This window comes from Taeniopygia guttata, chromosome 2, assembly GCF_048771995.1.
Source record: "Taeniopygia guttata chromosome 2, bTaeGut7.mat, whole genome shotgun sequence".
Taxonomy (NCBI): Eukaryota; Metazoa; Chordata; class Aves; order Passeriformes; family Estrildidae; genus Taeniopygia; species Taeniopygia guttata.
In genome coordinates, this window is record NC_133026.1 from 130,860,348 (window position 1) to 130,882,710 (window position 22,363).

General features: G+C 39.9%; 1 protein-coding gene across 5 annotated transcripts in view; it reads right to left on the minus strand.

Annotated features, from left to right (window-relative positions):
- Positions 1–3,527: 3,527 nt before the first annotated feature.
- RNF19A (ring finger protein 19A, RBR E3 ubiquitin protein ligase) overlaps positions 3,528–22,363 on the minus strand; it is a 57,183-nt gene continuing 38,347 nt past the window's right edge. For all 5 annotated transcript variants that reach the window (XM_030266499.4, XM_030266503.4, XM_030266504.4 and 2 more), the window contains 8 exons: positions 17,257–17,465; positions 15,212–15,356; positions 14,496–14,658; positions 9,954–10,068; positions 7,752–7,913; positions 6,897–7,110; positions 6,094–6,237; positions 3,528–5,726 (listed from right to left, as the gene is read on the minus strand). In XM_030266499.4, the coding sequence (XP_030122359.2) occupies positions 5,051–5,726; positions 6,094–6,237; positions 6,897–7,110; positions 7,752–7,913; positions 9,954–10,068; positions 14,496–14,658; positions 15,212–15,356; positions 17,257–17,465 (1,828 nt within the window). In that variant the 3' untranslated portion in view covers positions 3,528–5,050. The remainder of the gene's footprint in view (positions 5,727–6,093; positions 6,238–6,896; positions 7,111–7,751; positions 7,914–9,953; positions 10,069–14,495; positions 14,659–15,211; positions 15,357–17,256; positions 17,466–22,363) is intronic.

Consider the following 22,363-nt stretch of genomic DNA (forward strand, 5'->3'; position numbering starts at 1 on the left):
GTAGGGCTGTAGCTGCCACCTCAGTGCTGCAGTGCATGGCCTCAGTGTGGACACAGCACCTAGAAAGAACAAAGTGGGCTAAAGGGGGGAGCAAGAGCACCCCAAATGTCTTACCTGGCTTTGTGGCAGGGAGACCCCAATCCCAGCATGGAGTTATGCCTTTGGCTTGTCACTCACCCACTCGGTGTCAATGTGGACCTCCGTAAAAACAAACCAACCAAGCCCAACAGCAGGACAAAGCAGGAGAGCACTGGTTCTGCGGGTGACGGAAGCAGGGAATGAATGTGACCCTGCGGTGGCAATAACGCAGCCAGTCACACGCCCAGAGGATGTGTCCCGCACAGCCGAGCTGACCTGGCCTGCACGCACCCAACTGCTCCTGGGCACAGATCCCTGGTTTTCACACAAAAGATGATAGCAAGATTCTTTCTGTAACCAGGAAAAATGCAGTCAGTGGCCAGGGAATACCATGGGAACACTGTTGTCATTTTGATCCTTTCAAAGTATTTTTGACGTTTTTCGAGAAGCCAGCTCCAGGCTGACAGGGACTACCAGGGCTGAGTGTCAGCATGGCAGGGTTGTTTCCCTGGCCAAAAAGTCAATGTACCACAGGGCCACCACTCTTCCCACTCTCCCTGCCCAGTGCGTGTAGGCAGTGGTGAGAGCTCAATTACTGGCACAAACCACACTCCTTGCCCTTATGTGGGATGTATTTCCACTTATCAGAACCTGCTCTGCTTTATATAATCCAGTTGCACAAATAAAGGGCTACTCCTGTGGCTGCCAGGCCTTTCAGAAGACTTTGTTCACAGCAAGGAACAAAGCTTCTTCCCCACTGTAATCAAGATTTATGACCCAAGTCAGTGTAACTCTGCTCAGTGCCTGTGAGCTGCAGCTACCCAAGGGATGCTGCACATGGAGCAGGGCTCATCCCAGCTGGCTGAGGGGGATGAATTATCACAGACCCGAGTCCTGCTCCTGCTCTGGGCACCTCCAGCTGTGGCAGTGCCATTTCCTTGCAGCCCTGTGCCACTTCTCCAGTGCTCCTTGCTAAATGCCCCCCTCATAAACACAGTCAGGGACGTGGGAGTGGTTTTCCTTGTAAGCAAGAGGGATTATAAAGTGCACCTCACACAGAATGCTGTGCTTAGAAATGTCCCAAGAATGGGGCCTCTGAGTAAAAGGAAGCTCAAGCCCACACAGCTCCATCAGCAGAGCTCTGGCGCCCAAAACACAACCACTCCAATTGAGGCTGTTGGGAAATTTAATGTCCTTATTGTTGAGATGGAATCAACAATGAAGCCAGCTTTCGTAAAGCCAGCTCACCAGGATCTGGTGCAAGGAGAGCTGTACCTGGCAGCTTGCTGGGTTTGCCCCCAAAATGCTTCCTGCTGGTCCCTGTGTGCAGGCAGGTGCTGAGACAGCCACACCTCAAAGATACTCAACCACCCAGCCTGGCACAGGAGCGAGGTGCGACAGCAGATTCATCTCCAGAGCCATCTGCCAAGACTTGGGGTTGTGTTCAGCACAGAAGTTCAGTGTCACCCCTAAGGCTGTGGATCCAAGTCCTCCTTTTCCTCCAGACCAGCTCTGATTACCCAGTACCTCACAGGCGCTCTTCTCCATTCTCCTACCCTTTGAGACCGAAGACAACAAAGACACTGCCACCTGTCTGGGGCTGTGCTTCTCAACACCATCGGGCCAGGGGTTCTTCAGTCCTCACAGGGAAACCATTCTGCTCCCACAGCACCACCAGATTATTCCATCTGGGAAGAGCAGTGTGTCACCTTTGGGACTGGCAGAAGCAGGGAAGGTGGTAAATGTGCTCTTCACTTCTTGGTCATTTCACAAAGTGATTCTAAATTAAGCTCAACATCATTCTAAAGTTTCTGTTCAGGACTGCCACAATTTCACCTGAATTAGAATATTAATGGGTTTTAGGTTCATTAATTCTAGTATTTTTCATACTAGAAATATGCTACATATATTCTAGTATCTTCTGCTTGATTATTCTTAAAATGCATTATTATCCATGAGAGTGATGGTATTACTAAGTAGGCAACTATTTAAAACTCAATCTGAATGACTGGAAGAGATGTAAGACAGTCAAAAAACCTTTATGCAACAGTAAAAAGTAATTAGCTCATACATGCAAAACTTTTGTGACACTGATTGAATGAAAGGATGGATGTACAAGCCTGGATGCTTCACTACAACAAAGACATGCAAACACCATGAGGAAAGCTTTTATGATGGCTTTTATCTAATGTTGTAACTATCTCAAATAGTCTCAGATACAGAAGGTATTAAATTTCCTCAAGATCCACGACCTCACATGAATTAATCAAATTGGCCAGGATTCATGAAAAAAATTTCTGAAAAAAAACCCCACCGTATTGGGACATCAGATGTAAACTTGATCTTCCCTGTAATTTATTTCAGTGCAAAAAAATGTTAGTGAATTCTTACAGTAAATCTGTAAATATGAGACTCATCTTCTCCATTAGTGTATTAATGGAAGCGTATATTTTACTTTTTTATAGACTCAAAATTCAGTGCTGCATTCAATTTATTGGTGCTGTTGAGACTGCCTATGAAATATTGCCTCTGAATTTAAAAATATTACAAAATTAATCAGCAAAACCACTTTCTGCCAAACTTACCTCCAGAAAAAAACTTACCTGCATTTTAACATTACCTCTTACTTAAAGCGATGTAAAAATTATCAGATGATTTTGGAGTGACTGAAAATAATGGTTATTATGTGATAAAATTTATTTACAAGAGTAAACCATATTTCCAATTAGCTGCATAACAAAACTGAGGTCCTGAGAAATTAAGAGGTAAATAACTCTTAGAGGAAATAACTCTTAAAAAGAGTTAATTAAGAAATTAAGAGGAAATAACTCTTCCCTCTGAGAGAAGTATAACTTGCATATGGGTTTGGAGTGAGGCAATCCAGCTTGGCCTTCTGCAATGCATCCCCATCGGTTTCAGTTTCTCACTTCCCTGGCCTCTCATGATGCAGGTGAGAAAATGAGCCTAAGGACCAGTCAGTTCAGCTCAGCAAAAAACACCAGGTGTTACCCAGAAACACTGGCCAGTCTGTGGTGTTTCAGAAAGAACTCTGTGCAGACCATGTGAACTGAGAAGAGCATCACTTTAGACGGAGAAAACAGAGTTTGAGTTTAGTCAGCCATCTGACTTGTGCCAAGATGGTGCAGTTTTGTTTAAAGAGCTCCTGCCAGAACAGCATCCCTCTCCCAAAACCATTTACTGTTCTGCCTGCCAGAGAGGCAGATCAGATTCCTTTTCATCTTAGAGAAGGCTGAAATCTTGTACAAAATGCAACTGTCTTTAGATCTTATATTTCCAAGAATCAGAACATTCAACTTCCAAAGCACATCTAATCAAATGAAAATATTTAAAGGCAGCAAGAGATTAGAGCAGTCAGGAAAAAAGGCTCCCTGGGAACACACATATTTTCCTAAGGCTGATCAGCACATTAAACAACAGACCACTAGAAGTCAGTATTTAGACATTTATTTCAGATATGCAGTTTACACGCATATTATTGAGCAAAACCGAATTGCAAATATACAAATACTGTAACAAGCATTACCAAATAACGTAACTGGCACTAGTGTTATAAGCTATTACTGAAACTGGTGAGGATAAGTCATGGAAGAGGACTGTAGCTCATGGCATTCTTTTCATCCAATCAAACCTCCAGTAGCACCATAATGGCAATACATGAAACACAAGACAGAACATTGTTAACTGTTATTGTGAGATTCACAACTTTTTTTCATTTTAGTGAATTACTTTGCAAAAAAAATGTTAACAGTACAGGCGCTTTGGCCAACTTCAGCTTGTGTTCAGCTGTACATCTTCCATACGCAAAAGAAAAAGAAAATAGCCAGCATATTTGGAACCCATCTTTGCACTTAGGCAGTCATTGCACTGCACTTAAAATTCTGGGACTGAAGACAGGCATGTCTTGCAAAGAGATGTCAAGTCCACTAAAGCCTGAGTGTGTCTTTGGTAGGCCAATACCTCATTATTGTATCTACGACAGTCATTTTATTCACTAGGATTTTCTTTTGTGATCCAAGGTGGCCAAAGAGGACATTCTGGAAAACATTACAGTAAAATCCTCAGACGACCAGGCACTTCAAACCCAGTCTTTTCCAAAGGCACCAAGAATGGATGGGGCACCAATTTTCCCCCTAATGAAAGGTGACTGCATCCACTTTTCTACAATGCTTAGAAATCACTGGATTGTTATTTTAGAGTTTTTATACACTATATAGTAGCCTTACCTGCTGCATGATTGGTTGCATGAATAAATAGGTAACCCCACTGTTCTACACAGGCAATGTCTCCATTCCACCATATCTTAAGTACCCATTTCTTATGTTTTGAAATTATGTAAAAGCCATAACCCTGCTCAAAGTGTACACACATACCAACACTTCTGACACAGGCTACATCCGTCTGAAGATATGTTGTTCATTCCACATGCATTCTAAATACAGTGTGTCCAGTTAAGAAACAGAATTGTCATTCTGAATATTCACTGTTGAAGTATGTTTGTGTAGGTCTCTGCAGGTCTTTGCTTCCCTTAAATTTAAGAACTCACACAAGAATGGTTTTAGGTCACTAATGCTCAGCTAACACCCTTTATCCCAAATCCCATTATTTTCCAAGTGAACAGTGCAGGACATATTATTCATTTCAGCATTTAAGAATTTACCATTTTTTATCTAAATACACCAAGTATACACTTTCAAGCAAAGTTGTGGCAAAAATACAAAACATGGACATATTTGTACTGCTGTAATGCACTTGGTTAAAGCCTTCATGTCTCTTCACACAGGTCGAAGATCCATAGGAAGTATTTTGCCTTATCAGACAAATATATAGAAAATGCAGTTGTATCAAAACCTTGCTTCTGCTGGTCACCTGAAACTTATGGAAGTCGCATGTGATTCAACCAGCTTTGACAGGGCTCTTTAGTGGCAAATATATTTTGCAGCACTTAAGAGATTTACATTTCAGTCTGAATAGCAGTGCTTAATTCCACAGCCTGTTGTGAATGGTTGTTGTTTGTTTCTTTCAGTGTTTCACCAACACCAAAATCTGCATCTGTCGAAGATCTGTTATTAGTGCTTTCCTCAGCAATGTAACTCAGCTGTGGAACATCAGTGCTCGGGGCTGCTGGAACAGGCACAGGGATTCCACTCGGCTGTGGAGAGTTTTCCAAGCGATCATTTTCCACCTCTGGGAGAACACTGACTGTGGTAAAGCGAGTGTGGTAGTCGCTGGAACCATGGCTACAGGAAGTTTTCATACTTTCCATATCTGAGCAACTGAACTCAGAGAAATGGCTGGAGTGTGAATCTGCTACAGATGGAATACTATCGCTCAGAGAGGGACAGTCAAATTCACTGGAGTTTGTGCTTTGCTGCTCCAACAGCTGAGCATCCATGTCCTCCCTCGTCTCATTAATCTTCATGCTGCTCTTCTTTCTCAGCTTACCTTTGCACTTCTTGCCCGCCGTGCTGTCCTTGGACCACTTGGAGGCGCCGGCTTTGCCCTCGGGCGGGCCGGAGCAGCCGCGCCCGGCAGCGCCGCCCTCCTCCACGCTGCTGCTCCCGCTGTGGTGCCGGAACTTGGCTGGCTTGGATTCGATATCCACCTGCACTTCCAGGCTGTTACCTTCCCTAGAACAGGGGAAAATCCGTCAGTGTAAGCGTTCGTCGGAGGGTGGAACAAACTCTTGCTGCCTTCCAACATACACAGTGAAAGTGAGAGGGATGTTGTTTGTAAAGAGAAATGTTTAACCAAATAAACAGCCCAAAGGGAAACACAAATTCTGAACGACCAAACGCTTTACTGAGCTACAGCAATGGTGTTCCTCTTTGGAAATAACCCTGGCAAAATGCAGAAAGCAGTCACATGTTATTCCATTTGTAACAAAATCTACAGTTTCAAAGTGTATTCTTGAATGTAGAACAGCTGAGGCATGCTTAAAATATCCTTTAATAAGCAAGGCTTATAAATATTCTATTTTCACCACCTTTCCCTTACCTGTCCAAAGGGATGTAGGAGTTCAGAATGGATCCTGCCATTGCTTTGGTACTGGCATTGTCACTCACTGTTCCCAAGCTAACTGTGCCAGATTCTCCACTCAAACTGTATCGTTCTTTCTGCACATCTGCTTGTACTTCCAGTCTTTGAAAGAGAGAGAGAAAGTTACATATACCACCACAACAGTTAAAGCACACTTTCTGAAAATTAGTGGCACCTTGTAGATGGCAGTAAGTAAATAAGTCAGTAATTATTAAATAGTTCCTGAGTCACTCCAGTACAGATGGATTTATTTACCCTACTGACACATGTTCTCCGTTCCCACTGCCAAAATTACTATTTTTTTATTAAAACCAAGCAAACAAAAACACCTCAAAGCACAGGAAAGGCACAGCTTGGTGGCTGCAGACCAAAGGAGTCAGGAGTTCTGACTTCTGGGTGAGGTGCACCAGAGAACAAAACTGCTTTAGAGATGAGCTGCCTCCCTCTGACTCCTGCCTACAGGCAGCTCTCCTGGGAAGCCTAAACAAAAGCAAAGTCTTGAGGATTATGGTCAGACAGAATCTCTTGAAAATCAGTAAGTTTGTCAGGGTGTTTATCCCCCAGAGAGACACCTCCTTTTAACAGGAACTGACATCAAAAAGCAGAACTTGGGGAAGCCGGGGACGCGCACTCGCTGTGCCTGCACGTGAGCAGGGCAGGGCTGGGCAGGGCTGGGCAGGGCAGGGCTGGGCAGGGCTGGGCAGGGCAGGGCAGGGCAGGGCAGGGCAGGGCAGGGCAGGGCAGGGCTGGCAGCAGCTCACCTGTTGAAGCAGCTGACCATGGCGCTCCCCGAGAGGCTGCCCGTGATGCTGGCCCCGGCCAGGGCCATGGTGCTGGCAGTCTCGCTCAGGTTGTCCCGGATGGCTCCAATCCTGTCCATGTGGCTGCCACTGGCGCTCAGGCTGCCCGTCAGGCCCCCCACGCTCCCCTCCCCTATGCTGGGGTTGTGACGCGCCTCTGCCACCGACGTGGCATCTGCAGAAACAGAGAAGGCTCCTCAGCCACGGAAGCAGCACTTAGCTGTTTCCAGAACGTGACTATGAGAGCTGTTTCTGAAATAATGCTGAGAAGAAGGATTTATAGAACATACGGTCACAAAAAGGGAACTTTGTCCAAAAAAAAATCACAAAAACCCAGAAACAATTTAAAAGGCACTTGTATTGGTGCTGCTATAATGGTTATGCCTGACATCACATACTTAAGACAGCAAAAAAATAAACATGGGTACGACAGCAAACATGGATGAAAGGAATGCAGAGGGACCCCATCACACAGGGTAGTGCCACATAATCAAAAAATTGAAGTATCAGACCAGCCTTTAGTTGGCCCTATTAAAAATAAAACATCTAACCAGCTTCCACAAACCAGGATTCTGAAATAGCAACATTAATATTATGTTAAAACCCTAATCTATGGAGAAGACCTGAGTTTGGCTTTGATTAAAATGGGCAGTAACATTTCTAATACAGCCAGCACAAAATGACACAGAGAAGCAATTGTCATCTGAGAGGTGCAATTTCAGCAATGAGCAAAAGCAGCCCCAAAATCAAGTAACTACTCCAGTATCAAGTCACAAAGCCCATATTTATAGAAAACAGAACACTGAATTTTCTTACCTACAGCTGCATTTGTTCCACCAACATTTATATCATTTTCATCATCAAATTCTATCCTGACACCTTTTCCATTTCCAGCTGACACACCACAGCCTCCACTTCGGCAGAGGGAAATTGGAACAACTCCATACACATAAGCCAGCATAATAGGAACACCAATACCTACGGAGGGAAGTAGAGTCTTTCATTAAAAGTGACTTTTACTTTTGAGCCTTTCATAAAGGCAACTTCATTTTCCAAGATTACTTAATATATGGTTTATATTACACTTGAAAGAGATCAGGAGGGAGCAAAATTAAGAAATATTAGTAAATCACTAAGGTGAAATGACAGGAAAGTACTTTCAGCAGGCAGAATGTCTTCTTTCAGCACTGGTAGGATGAGAAGCTTAATGATTGATGAACTAATACTTTCCCTATGCCCATAACATACTTTACAAACAAAATTAAAATCCGTTAAAGATTCACAAAAGTTCCACTGGGGACTCCACTGTTCCACCTGAGAGGTAGAAATAGCAGAGATCTATTTCAAATGTTACTCAACTAAAAATGTTAGTACCTCTACTACTTTAGTAAGGGGCTTCAATTTACATCCACTTAAGGGAGACATGGCCTTGCTATCAATTTAACAGGACTTAACATTATTATTACTCTGGGATTTTTCAATATATATTTTCCTTAAAAGTAAACAATTCAGTGGAGTACAGTGTCAGGAATTAAGGGAAACCAGCCAAAGGAACTGTAGACTAATGCACACACAGATACACACACCTCCATCCCACCACTTCGAGTGGACAATGGAAGTTAGTCCTTTGGCAAATGAATTAAACCATTCTATGGCTTTGCTGATGGAAGTATGACAGAAGGTACAAAAACCAGCAGATTGAAAAATGTCAAGCTGGCACATTCTGAAAAAGTCAGGAGAGAAGCCAACCTAATAGAAAGGCTACTCAATCTATTCTAAAATAAGGGTTCCAAAGTCTCCTTCACTACAAATTGCTCACATTCAACGAGGAACTCCATACTCTTATGGTCATTGTTTCAGAAACCACACAATGCCCTGAGACTGGAGGCCATTTGTTAATGGCAACGGGGCAAGAGCAAAACTCCACAAAATAAAACCCAACTGCTTTCCCTGGAAAGGCATGTTTCCTCTCTGTTCAGGAATAAGAAACAGCTTGAGAGAAATGAAGTAAGGCAGATCTATAAATACAACTATGAGACTCTGTGCCCCACCACCTGTTTAGCAGGGAACTGACACCACAGCCACATGAGAACAATGCAATGCAGACTGACACCAGTTTCATGGGTGCCATATCCTCATTTGCACAATGGTCCACCATTGATAACAAGCAGTTTAATGCCACAAAAACTGAATCCTCACTGGCTAAAAACTGAATCCTCACTGGCTAGAAGTGACCTCATCTTATGGAGGTTACTCATTACTCTCTGATCATTGTTTCTGGCACAAGGGGGAACACTGCAGGCAAAACTGTGTGCAGGGGGCTGATCCAGCTTAAAACTAAATGGTGGATCTTAGTGTAAGTCAGCTATCCACAGCAGCTTACTGTGCAACTATGAAGATGCCTATGCTGCAACAAAGAAGCATGGCAGTGCCAGGCAGGCCCCCTCCTTTCAACAAAAAAATCTGGGTTTACAGTGATCTTGAAATTATCTGGGAAGATGAGACAACTATTTTGTAAGGAACAGCAAGATTCTCCTTAAAGGCTATCCTCAACAACCACCATGATAAACACTGTGATGCAATTTGAAATGACTCCCAGGGCAAAACAAGTGGTTTGTCAACTACTGCAATGTTAAGTGTAAGAGACTATTTTTGTTGTGCATGGAAAAAATTTTGATATGAAGATATTAAAATATTAATAGACTCTGTGGCAACAGGTTTTTTTCTTCATCATTTAAAAAATGTTTAAATATTTCATTTTTAAAAGCCAGAAGAGACAATGTGGAAACATCAGTTTTGAAGATAAAAATTAGTTTTAGTTCTTAGGAAATGCTACATTAAAATCAAGTACTGTACTCTTGACTCTGCCCTGATAAATGTGTAGCCTCAGACTCCTCCTTGTCTTGGTTCCTTCACCTATAAAAGGAAACTACAGCACTTAGCTCTGTCATTCATGAGTGTTTATAGAGTTCTGGTTGCAAGGTGCTACCAAGACACAAAACAGTAGTATTTGCTTACCTACAGTTACTGCAGCTACAACTGGAGAAACAATTACAGATAAGGTTACACCACCTGCTATAGCCAAGTTTCGCTTGTGCTTTGAAATGTCTTTGCCTTCGTATCGATTGTGAATCTTGAAAGAAGAAAATAAAAGGGGTTTAGAGTATTATCAACATCAATAATACATTGCTGCAAGGATGGAAGAAGTGCAATCATCACTTCTATGCAATTATTTATTTCTTATCTCAAAGTAAATAAAATTTACATATATCCTAATTTTAGGCAACCTCTTACAAGTAAGAAGTCCTTCCATCCAGCAATTAAGCATTTATTCTCAGCCTCAAGTTCAAAGAGCTAACTAATTGAAGAGCTTTGTTTAATCATTACTCCAGCTTACATGGCTGGGAAAAGTACACAAACTTTCAGGAAAAAGGAATTGCCACATATGATCAAATTGACACATCTTATTCCCAGTCGTCTGTTCCCTGAACAGTATGGAATTGAAACTTTCAGAGATTACTAGATCTATAGAAAAAGGTTGACATAACAGAGCCACAAGAGAGCCTTCACCAAACATAGCCTGGAAGGAGGGGAAAGCAAGAACTCCATTGCTCCAGCACCCCCTTAGGACAAGCTGTTGAGACAAGAAATGTTTTTGCAAACCTGAGTCTTAGCTGTGCCTCTGTTTACTGAGGAACCTGCTACTCAAACCTCTTACTGATGGTTCAAGTTTGTAATAACTCTGAAAGGTGACTGCCTTAAACTTACCTGCCACACACCCCACAAGAACCTGAAAGGCTTTTAAAGATCACTGCTATACAGAGATTTCTCACATTTGTGTTTCATTTACTCTGTAGGAATATGGTTTCTCTGAGGTATGCACAACATCTGTCATCATTCTTGGCTAAGCTATAATTACAAAGAACAACAGGTATCTAAATGGCTGTCACAAAGCCAAGTTAATCCTCACTCCATCTAAGGAAGAATACAAAAGATGAGTGCACAAGAAGACAATGACAAAAAATGAGTTGCATGTCATGCTTTCTAAATAGCATGTCATTGAATGCTGTGCTTTCTAAAATGTCACTTCAATTAGAGATTTGGTAGGGTTGTCTCATTTTGGAATAAACAAAGTCTTTGTTCAGGCAAGGCAGGCAAGGAAAGGGCAGTGAAGGCACTGTGCTTTGTGCAAAGAGAATGCATTTACTTGCTCTGAGGTACATTATACAGAGCACTTGAACATTGAACATTCCTAAGAATTAAAAAGGAAAAAATGAACATGAACACTCTCACAGTATGAGTGTGTAAGAATTATAAACCCAGAAAGATTAGGTTTCATGAGGCTCTGAGCAATTAGCAGGATTGCCTAAGGCGCTGAATTTTACTCTTATGGACAATTACGACTCTTGAAACAAAAGGCATAATACAACAAACAGATATCCATAAAAGCAAAAAAAAAGTGAATGTAAGGAAGAGGTTACAGAGTAGAAATTGGTTTAAAACATCAAGATAGAAGGTTACACTGGTAGAAACTACTATGAAATAAAAATAAGAAACTTCTGGACATTGAATTAATAAAGAATAACCAAACAAAAATATTAGGCCAGAAGAGGGATTTCAATAAACACAGAAACCTATCAGGCTACAAGACTTGTATCTATAAAACCAGAATACGAGCACTTCCTCAAGGAAATTCTATCAAAGCACAAGCACAAACTCTTCCAATGAAAGGACAGAAAGAATGTTGAAAAAGAACAGTGAAGCTTCCTTTACCAAAGCAGCAGCAGCATTAAGGAAATAGAAAGTAGGTCAGATTACTACAAATGAGTATAGAAGAACAGCATGAGGGTGTCAGGCCAAAATCAGAAAGGTTAAACTAGAGAAGACAAAAAGCAAGGGATATCAAAGTAAAGAAGAAATTATTCTACAAGTACAGTGCTGGTAAAAGAGACCAAAATGGTTCAATTTTCTGTTTAACAAAAATGAAAGACAGCTAGGAGATGAAACTGGAGACGTGTCCCTATTTTTTTTCTCTTCAGTTGTCATTAAAGATCAACTGTAAGCCAGACAACTGGTGACAAAGAAGTAACGGCTGTACAAATACAGCAGATTGGAGTGTACTTACATGAGCTGATCTGAGAAATACCTCAGCAGGCCAAATTTCAGAGTCATTAATAGTAATTTTTGAAAATTATTATTAGTAGATGTCTGAAAAAAAAATCCAGGAAAACTGGAAATGGTTAAATGGCAATGACAATCTTAAAAAGGGTATAAACCTGCTTAATCCCCTTAAAATGGGTATAAAGCTGAGGAAGTAAAAGACCACTGAATGAACTTTCATTTCCTGAAAACTGGGACCTTGTAAACATCAAAGCAAAGGTAGGAAACAAAAAGGTCACACTGATTTTTTTTTCAAGTAGAAATCACGCCAATTTAATCTTCTTCCGTAACAAGATAACTCAGCCTTGAGTATGGGGAGAAACAGATGTCATATACTGACTAATTAAATTCTTACATTCTTGTATGACACTCAACAGTTATAATAGTCCAGATTGAAAAAAAGATGAGAGAAATCTACTAAGCTTCATGTGAAACTACAGAAAACATGTGAATAGTAATTTTTTGCAACTACGCAGACTCTTCACTCTATGCTTCTGAGAAATGTGCCTTGGAGCCAAGAGTATTGAACATTTTCATTAATGTAGAAGATGGAAGGAGAAGAATGTGTGTGTTGAAAGTCAGGCAAATACAATCTGGCATGGCTGCAAGAATGCCAGAATTCACTCCAGTTGTGACAAGCTGAAAAAATGGGCTGAAATTACCAGGTGCAGCTGAATGGCAAAGACTTCAAGACTACCTGTAGGAATAAGCCAATTGCCTGAATTAGCAGTATGTGGGAAAAGGTTTGTGGTTTAGAGCACACAAATGCTCTAAAATGAAGACAGCATGTTGTTGAAGAGAAGATAACTGGTAGTTACTTGCACAGAATTACCCTTTCATTTAACTCAGCAGTAGTAATGCTGCAGCTTCACTGCTGTATTCAAACTGATCAAAAAGGTGGCACAAACAACTACAAGGAAATCCAGAAGAGGAGAATCAGAAACCTAAACCAGTTTGCTTGACAGTTCATCAAGAAAAGCTAGAAGTGCTAGGTTTGTTAAGAATGGACCTAGAGTATCATTAAATATGTAACAGCATACTGCAAAACAAAAGGATTCTCTACATCAGTTGAAAAATAGGGCAGGAGGAATCTAATGTCAATTCTCCTCCTATACCTATGTTAAAAACACTACGTTTTTCTAAGAAAACCAAGCTTGAAGGACCTGTGGGATGCCCATCATCAGGTGTTTTGAAGTGCAAATATTTGACGGGGGTCACAGAGAAATGACCACTAAGCACTGGGGTACAATTGAAATTCTCATGAGCCTGCCCTCACAGACTAATGCTCTGAGACTTTAATACATGAAAGGTGCTCTGTGATGGGGTCCTATTCCAAAATATAATGAGAAGAGCCAGTTATGCAAATGTAACTTGAAACAGGTAACTGCTGCCTTCTTCCTCTCCTCACTTAGAAGGTTCTAATGGCTGTATGGGACCAAACGGTAACAGAATAAAAGGGTCAAAACCCAAATGTAGCAGAAAATAGGGTACTTGCTAGAAAAAAAAAGATTAAATAGATACAGTGGAAAATCTGCACCCCAGAACATTTTGTCTAGCAGACACACTCCCCCTTTCCTCCCCAATAAATGCAGTATTATGAGTCTGTGCAAGTCACTGCAAGAATCCATGTTGATAAAAGCAGAAAAACAAATATTCCAAGCCATCATTTCAAAAAGCTCATTTCCAAAAGATCTAGATAACTTATTACTATATCCTAAATTACATATAAGAGTTTGTTGATTACTTTATAGTAAAAGCTATTATATTTTTTAAGAGGAAATATATAAACTGCTTTCTGATTAACATGATTGTTTCTAGCTCCTTCCCAGAAGAAGTAAAATGAACACAGGCTAGCTAGCACTGAACACTGCTCCACATTGGTGGACTGGCCCAAGGCAATTAACAAGCTGCTGAGTAGAAATGCTTAAACATGTGTATACACAAACCTGAACTAGCATAGTTTTATACTAAAATCCTGGTAACTATCTTCTTTTAAGAAAAACAAATTCCTTTCCTTTTCTTCCTTGTGCTCTAAAGAATGTTTAATTTTAAGGGACAGAAGGAGAACCACAGATTAAAACGAGAGCAATTTCGAAAAAGCATGCAGGAGCTTTCATGGCAGGATGTAGAAATTGGAAAATACTCAGTGTTTTGCTCTGCATGTTTTAAGATAATTTGGATTCTTAAAAACACTGCTTTTTGTTCCTGTACAACTGACATAAATATCCTTAAACAAAGCAGGGGTTGGCTGCTTTGGTTTTTTGGAGATTGTTTGGGTTTTTGTTTTGTTTTTTTTTTCTTTTAGAGACCAGTTAAGATACCCAACTGAACATAGTATCACCCAAGCCATGCAACAGAAGGTAAAACCTGAAGCATGTTGGCAGTTGTAGCACTTTTTACCTTACGTCCCACATACACAGGAATTCCAATAATCATAGCAGGAATAGCAATGCCAGCTATTAGGGCAATTCCTACAGGAGCTCCAACAAGTGTTCCTAGTTGCCACAGGATTTTCTTCTTACGGCTCCATGGTTTCTTTCCCCAAAATGTGCAACCTGATGGGCTAATAGAGAGAAATAAAAATGCTGTAAAGAAGCAGTAAGAAAATCAAGGTAGCTATACACTACCAAACATTTCTCTAGTGACAAAATCATTGTCCCTAGGTTCAAGTTACAGATGTAACACATTATCAGTTATTTCTTCAGATTTTTTTTTGCCTTGAGATCATATTTTGCAATGTAACAAGAAGCATATTGCTACACACCAATCTATGGTTCACAGTAACCTGTATAATCAGGACTTCTGTATTGCCTAATACAAGGAAAATACAGATGTATTAAGACATCAGTAAAAAGAGGGTGTGTTAATCCAAAATACTTGATTTGTACTAAGAACATGTTGCATGCATAAAATTTACAAAATATTTTAAAATAAAAATAATAAAGCACTAATTTAAATACATGTATTGAAAACTGACTTAATTCTCTAATATGAATACTTCAACTGTGATTCTCTACTCCAAGAAGAAAACCAGACTTACAGCACTTGGGAATCTCTTTCTAAATACTTTAGAAAACAAATAACCAACCACATAGAATTTTTTTTCTTAAATGTACCTTAAATAATGTAAATCTGAGATCTCTTTCATACATAGCCAACAGAATTCACAGCCACAGACAGCACAAGTCATATGATTGCAGCTTCCATCATTCATTTTTATTATATAAGCAGCACAGCGTGGGCATGGCTTTATGTCATCAGCTGTTTAAAAATGAATATTAGAATCATATCAGTTCCTTAGGCAATCAAATATAATCACAATATAGACATACATTTAGGAAAACTGATTCAACCATTACGTTAAAAACTGAAGCAAGTTTTTTATAAAGTTGCTTTACAAATCTTTGTTTGGCCATGACTTGATATCAAATTTGTTTTTACAAACCTTGAACCAACCAAAACTAATGAAAACAAGGTGTAGTAGATCACATTCAAGAAATTCAATAGTTAGTGCATACTCTCTGTTCAAGGATGTTCTAAGCTTAATGAAATATATCTTTGACTCTGACATTAAATATGTATGCTAACACAAGACTGATAATAAGGTCTCTTTAAATACAATCCTCTTTTACATTTCATGCTGTTATGAATCTTATACCTTAATATGCAGTCTCCACTCTATTAACATATCTTAAATCCATCTCCCCATTCACATAAATGTACTTCTTTGGTACTGCCAACCTCCTCTGGAATCCTTTTCACAGCCCTACTTTATACTTACTCCCTAAAGAAAACTCTGGAGAATCCCCATGTTCCCAAGTCAAATGTGGAAAAATGAGGTTAAATGACCAGTTCTGTCACACAAGGGATCATAGAGTAACAGTGAAATATGCACACACCACAGTTGTGATCTTCACTCCTGTTTAGCACCTGCACTTCAGGACAAGCTATTTATTCACAGCAGCAGAAACACCTTGCAGCTCCTAGCACAGAGCTCCAAGTTTACTGCCTCTGTGCTACTAGGTAGAACAAAGGGAAAGGAGAGCTCTTGCTTGATGGAAAGAATACCTAAAGAGGTGCAGAACCAGCAGGAAAAACTAACCCTGGTGCACAAGGAGTAAGCAGCTGAAAGGATTCATTGGCCACTCCCATATGGGAGCACAAGCACAGCCTACAGGGCAGAAAGTGAACAGAGCATGTTCTTCAGCACGGGAAAGGCAGAGTTACTGCTCTTCAAGCTAAGGGGAACTTAAATGGTAGGGAAAGGAGATGGTGTGCTAATTTATTTAGCTTATTTTCAATTTTATTAGAAAGCTAGAGCAAGATGCCAATTTTTAGGGCAAGATGGGATGCATTGTTAAACTAAGCCAGTGCAACTACAAATTAGAGACTCTTGAGTCTCGGGCTCAAATGGAGAAAAACAGCTCTAACTACAAGGTGCAAGTGAGACTCTCTATCCCAAGTATCTACCTTGCTTGCTCAGGCAGAGACAAAAGTTGCCAAATAAATCAGAGCTTGGTGTAATTCAGAGCTAATTCTTATCAACAGTGAACTGGAATTTCAATGTGCTAAACACTACTCTGAATAGTTTATCTGCCCTTTTTTTGGGATTTACAAACAAGCTCAGCTTTAAGAGATGGAATTGTTTGCCTTCTGGTAGACAAGACAGATGAGCATTTCCTAGAAAACCCAAACTTAGTACTAAGAAAGATGTCAAACATCAGAGGTGGCATCAGAGTAATAGACTTTTTGAAAACAGAAAATTAGTGGTTACGAGTTTTAATTTTAACAGCTGAGGAACTTCACCTACAGTGGAGAAAACAAGTGTACTAAGTGATACAACTAGAAAAGTCAACATGCTAATGCTGACCTGGGATGCCTTGAAGCAAGTTCATTTGATTTCCCATTTTTCAATTACAAAAGAACTTAAAATGGAGACAAGCTTTTAAGACTTAAGTCAGATGTTCTGGTCACACAGTACTTCAAAGCATAACATTTAAAATTTTAATCCAAATTTAGAATTGTTATTTTATGTTTCTGAAAGACAGAGCATCTAGTATCTATCTAGCATGTCACTATTCCGTTCTTTCCTTATCTAGGGCTAGTTGTGCAAACGTACAGAAGAGATGTTTTGCAGACACAGCACCCCAATCATAAATACCTGCTGCTCCAGATTCCTGGCTGTAACTGATGGATGAAGAACGAATTGTTCTCAGGCGCAGACTCTGGGCTCTCTCCTGGCGAGCAGCATCACAGGTCTGGTTGGGATGCCAGATTTGCTTACAGTGGTAGCAAAACTCCGTTCCGCAGCCTTCTCGTCCACATGTCAGCTTGGGGCAGCTGGCACATCCAAACGCGATCACAGCGTATCTTTAACATCAAGAGGGGCAAGAGAGAATTTGGTTAATAAAACCTGTTCTAAGTATAGAACAAAGCTGACCAGACAGCTGTCGGAGCAGCTGAAGCAGGTACAAAGGCAGTGAACATCAGAGCCTGACCACTTCCTTCAGGAGGTGGCCAGCACCACTTCCTAAATGCCAATTCCGCAACTCTATTGCCATTGCATTGGATTAAGATTGTACAGAAATACTATAATCACTGCAACACTCACTCACCTGTACTCCATGCAGTATTCAAATACACTGCATATAAAGCTGAATGCAATATTGTAAGGTTTACAGTCACCAAGAAACCACAGTTTAGAAGAGTGGGACAATAAACCCAGAAAAGGTATTTGAGCAATTAGGAAAAGTTACAGTTTCAAAAGCAACCGAGTCACTGTGGGCACGTCTTGGGTCGACCCTGTCCATGAGGGAAGATGCCTGCTAAGTGATCTGCAGTGTAACCCACAGCTGTAACAACATCTGGTTTGGCACTGCAAGACATTTTAGGATTTTACTAGTTGCCTTTTATCATTAATACCACTGCTTTAAACAGATGTTTGTTAACCCTCTGTATTTTAAAATAGCAAAACAACAAACCAAGTATTTTATAAATAGCATTTTGGTTTCTCAATAATTAAGGCATTTAAAAAAAATACATTTCAAATGCAAAAATTGATTAAGAGTTTGGGCCTCAATGCCACCTTTACTCTGACGGTACTACAGAGCAAAAAACCTCCAAGAATGTTGAGACTCACACTACTTTGTAATCAGACACTATATGAATAGTTCTATACAATGAGAGCTGAAGTAACAAAACTGTTCCTTCATTAGACCTACATTTCAAAGTCCACATGATAAAACCACATGTTCATATTAACAGTAAATACAAACACATCTATATATGTTTATTAATTCATACTCTTTGTCGCTTTTTTCAAGGATTTTATGCAATAGCTTTCTTTTAAATATATAATACTAAGTCCACTAGTTTGAACATTTAATACAGATGTATGCTTTTATTCACATGAACAGGGTCCCTGAGTAGACTTCAACAGATTTACAAATGCAACAAGACTTAAGTTTCAGTCTGTTCAAATGAAGGTAATTTTATCTAAAAAGACTGTTTATTTTTACCCCCTATCCATTTTATAGCAGTTGCATAAATTAATTCAAAATATTCTTTGTTAGTAATGAAACTTAAAAAATATTCCCACTCACAATTCAGCTATTTTTATTTAAGTAGCTAGATTTGAAACACTGCAAAGATAAGGCAAATCCTATCCCTTCCATTACTGTTTTAAAACAGCATATTTTATGTTCCTCCCTAGGAAATCTTGCAAATAGGACTTCCAACATTTAACTTACAGATGATGCAGTTACAAATGAAATACATGCTTGTCTGTTTACAAATATTTCTTGCTTTCCAAGTAGAGATTTATTTCAATAATTGCTAGACTCTTCTATATTGCTGCCAAGTTAATCAGCTTCATTTTCCCCACTTTCTGCAAACTGAACAGATAATTGCTTTGCATGTACACAAAGAGACTCTGATCCAAACATTTCTTCAACATAGAGGGATACATTCAAGGCTTGCTAATGTTAGACCAAAAAATCTCAAGTCTAAGACACAGAATAAAGTATCAATTTATATCCTGCCACCTTCCTATCACTAATAAAGCATGGGCACACCCCTGAAAGCACTCCTTAACTGAGACTGATGTATTTGGCACATCTTTATAAAGCAACTTTCTAGACCAGAGCAAATCTCAGTTCAAACTGTACAGGATTACAGGTTTAATTTTAACATTTGCCTTCTTTTTAAAGGAGATGTGAAGGCCTAAAGTACTTGTTTAGGCTGAGAGAAGGGGCAACCAACAAAACTCACAGTAATACCCAGTAAAACAAAAACCAGAGGCAGTGAGCCATTAATTGAAGGCTGCACAGTGAAAAGATGGATGAAGACTGTACTCTTATGCATGATCTGCTTTTTGCCTTTTAAAGGTATGAAAATTTAGGAATTGCTGCTCTCTTCTATGTCAGCAATACACTCTCAGAGCAAAACCATTACATAATTCAAACAGAAGAAAAGATGACACATTTGAAATACTGATTCAGTGATGCTTGTTAAAATTACACTGGAGAACTGGTTATGAAAAACAGAATATAAATATATTGGTCTAGGAGAAGGCTCATGAGGTTTCGTACCAGTGCTCCTTCCCCAGGGAAGGATCACCTATGTGACAGTGTCTTTATCTCTCCTGCCACTGCTGGTAGGTTACAGCTGGTCCAGACTTTCACAGTGTTTCAGGTAACAAACATGATCAGGATGCATTTGAGCTTGCAACAGCAGCTGTGGATGAAGCAGCCCAGGGTCAGAAAGTCTGTGGTGCCACTGGTATGGACCATTCTGGCAGGGGCTGCTGCAGTGCAGGAGAGCCCTCAGCCCACCCAGGGCAGAGCTGCTGCAGCAGAGCTTCTCCTCCAAACTGACCTGCAGTTCTCCTGCGGGGAGGATAAGAAGTTCTCCCTGGGACAGAAGTAAGAGCAATACACTTGGTACTGTAGATAACCTTTTTCCAAGATCTGTTTGGGTCATGTTTTGCTGTCCCTAGGACTTGTTTTTACCCAGAGTTGAAGCAGAAAGGAAAAACAATTCTTTACTTCTTAACAATTAATTGTTGTTTCCTTAGAACCCAGGAGACCAATTTTGTAAAAAAAAAAAAAAACAAAAAAAAAACCTATGTTTTAACAGACTGATCTAGCTTCCCTCCATTTTTTCATTACAGGGATCAAACTTCTTATAGTTGTTTGCTCTTTATCTGGTCCAGATTTTTGACTTAGTGTGATGCCCAAACCCTGAAACAATACTACATGGGATATTTGACCAATGCTGAGAAGAGCTGAAGCACTGTTGTGCACAGTCCATTTTTTATCTATTTGTGCAATATTTTTTTCTTACCAAAATGCTCAATTTCACACCAATTTCCTATTTATTATGGTGCTTGTTTCTAATCTTAAAGTCAAGTTCAGGAAATTATGCTACCCTCTGAAGTTATTGCACCTCTCCTACTTTGGGATTTATTGCAAGTTTAGCAAATGCATTCCATCCAGCTCTTTCATGAAATATTTGATTCATGCTAAAAGGTCATATATTCCACCAGTACAACATTTCAAAAACTGCTGAGAAAAATAAAAAAAAAACCCCAGCTTTAATTGCATATTGTACAACTGGATTAGCAGTCAAAGCAATTAGAAACTGTGACTACTGTTGCGTCACATAATTATTAAAGCAAACGTCTGCTGATCTGCAGTTTGTTGTACTGAATGCCATGCATCATCCCTGAACAGTGTTTGCTAGCAAAGGCTCTTCTGTGGAAGTCTGAGTAGTGTTTGCTTCCCTAAACCTTACATCTGTACAGTTCCTTTCTTCATCTTCCTGCTAAGCTCCACCACAACATCAAATCCCAATTATTACTTTCCACACCACTCCCACTTCTCCTTCCTACCTCCCTCTGTGTGCTTTCCCTCAGCTGGGAACATACAGATTTGCCAGACAGTGCTGTGATGGCTGCCTAAAAGCCAAATTTAAATTTTTAACTGGAGGATTCATACACAGGTATTACTCTTGCTGAAGGCACTACTGATGATCTTTCTGTTGTTCAAGTAGTATGTATGCCCTTTCCTCTGAACTGCTTAGATTAACTTTTGCTAAATTCTCAATCCCTGCTGCTCAACAGATCTAAGGGTTCTGAAGGTTTCAAAACGATCAGGAGAAGGACGGGAAAAAGACAAAACATGATTGCAGAAGCTCTTGTTTGTTTAGGATGACAACCAGAAACAGGGATCCTCCTGAAAAGTACCCAAGCAGCCAACTTCATTCCAGTTTAAACTAGTAATGAGAATTTAGTGAGGAGGCACTATCTGTGCATTAAAAGCAGAATTCATCTATCACTGTGAAGCATTTCCCTGCCACTTCAAGTATAAGGAAAAATCATGGTATCAAAAACGCAACATAAGGTTGCCCATGCAGTACAAGTTTGTTCAGACATTGGCTGAGTTTATCTGCCTGGCAATATACTCTATTTTTCACAGGACTCCCCTCCCAGAGTATGGAGCATGCAACAAGCAGTTCTGGAGCATTGATTTAAACACTTGCTGCACACTAATGCATTGCTGTGGTCCCACACAACTGCATGGAACTTTAACTTTGCTCTGAACACCCACTTTTTATTTTTATGGTGCTGTTATCCATAGCAATTATCATCACAGTTTCTGACCACTGAAAGCTACTTAGAAGTTGTTTTTTTTAAAAACAGATAAGAAAACTGACGCATAAAAACCAAAACAGGTTAAACAAGCCTGCCTTAGTCTTCTTAATTAAGTACTAAAGAAGTATCTGAATCACTGAAACATGGTATAACAGAAAATATTGTAACAGGTCTTAAATGCTTCTCTTCAGCTTGAATAATAGCTGTTTGTAACCCAAAAACTCAGGGCAAAGCACATTTTTGTCTAACAAATAATACCTTCTAGTGGTTGCTTTATTTTGCAGTATCAAAATACTAAGAGTAAACTGTACTGGCTTTGTCCATATCACTTTGTTACAAGCTTCACCAAAACATCCCTTGTTGGGGAAGATGAAACAGGACAGCCTTATAAATATGATTGCCTGGCAAAAGATTTTGAGAATATGGAAACTACAAGTAAGATTGAAATGAAAGCAAGCTTTGAGATACCAAGCCTCAGTTACTGAACAACTGGAAAACAATAGTATGGCCAGCTGAAGGTAATCCCCTTTTGATTAAACAATACCCTCTGCTTGCAGACAGGTCCAAGGGTCAGAGCAGGCCCCACTAGCTTGGCAGAAGAGGTCCAAAGTGTAGT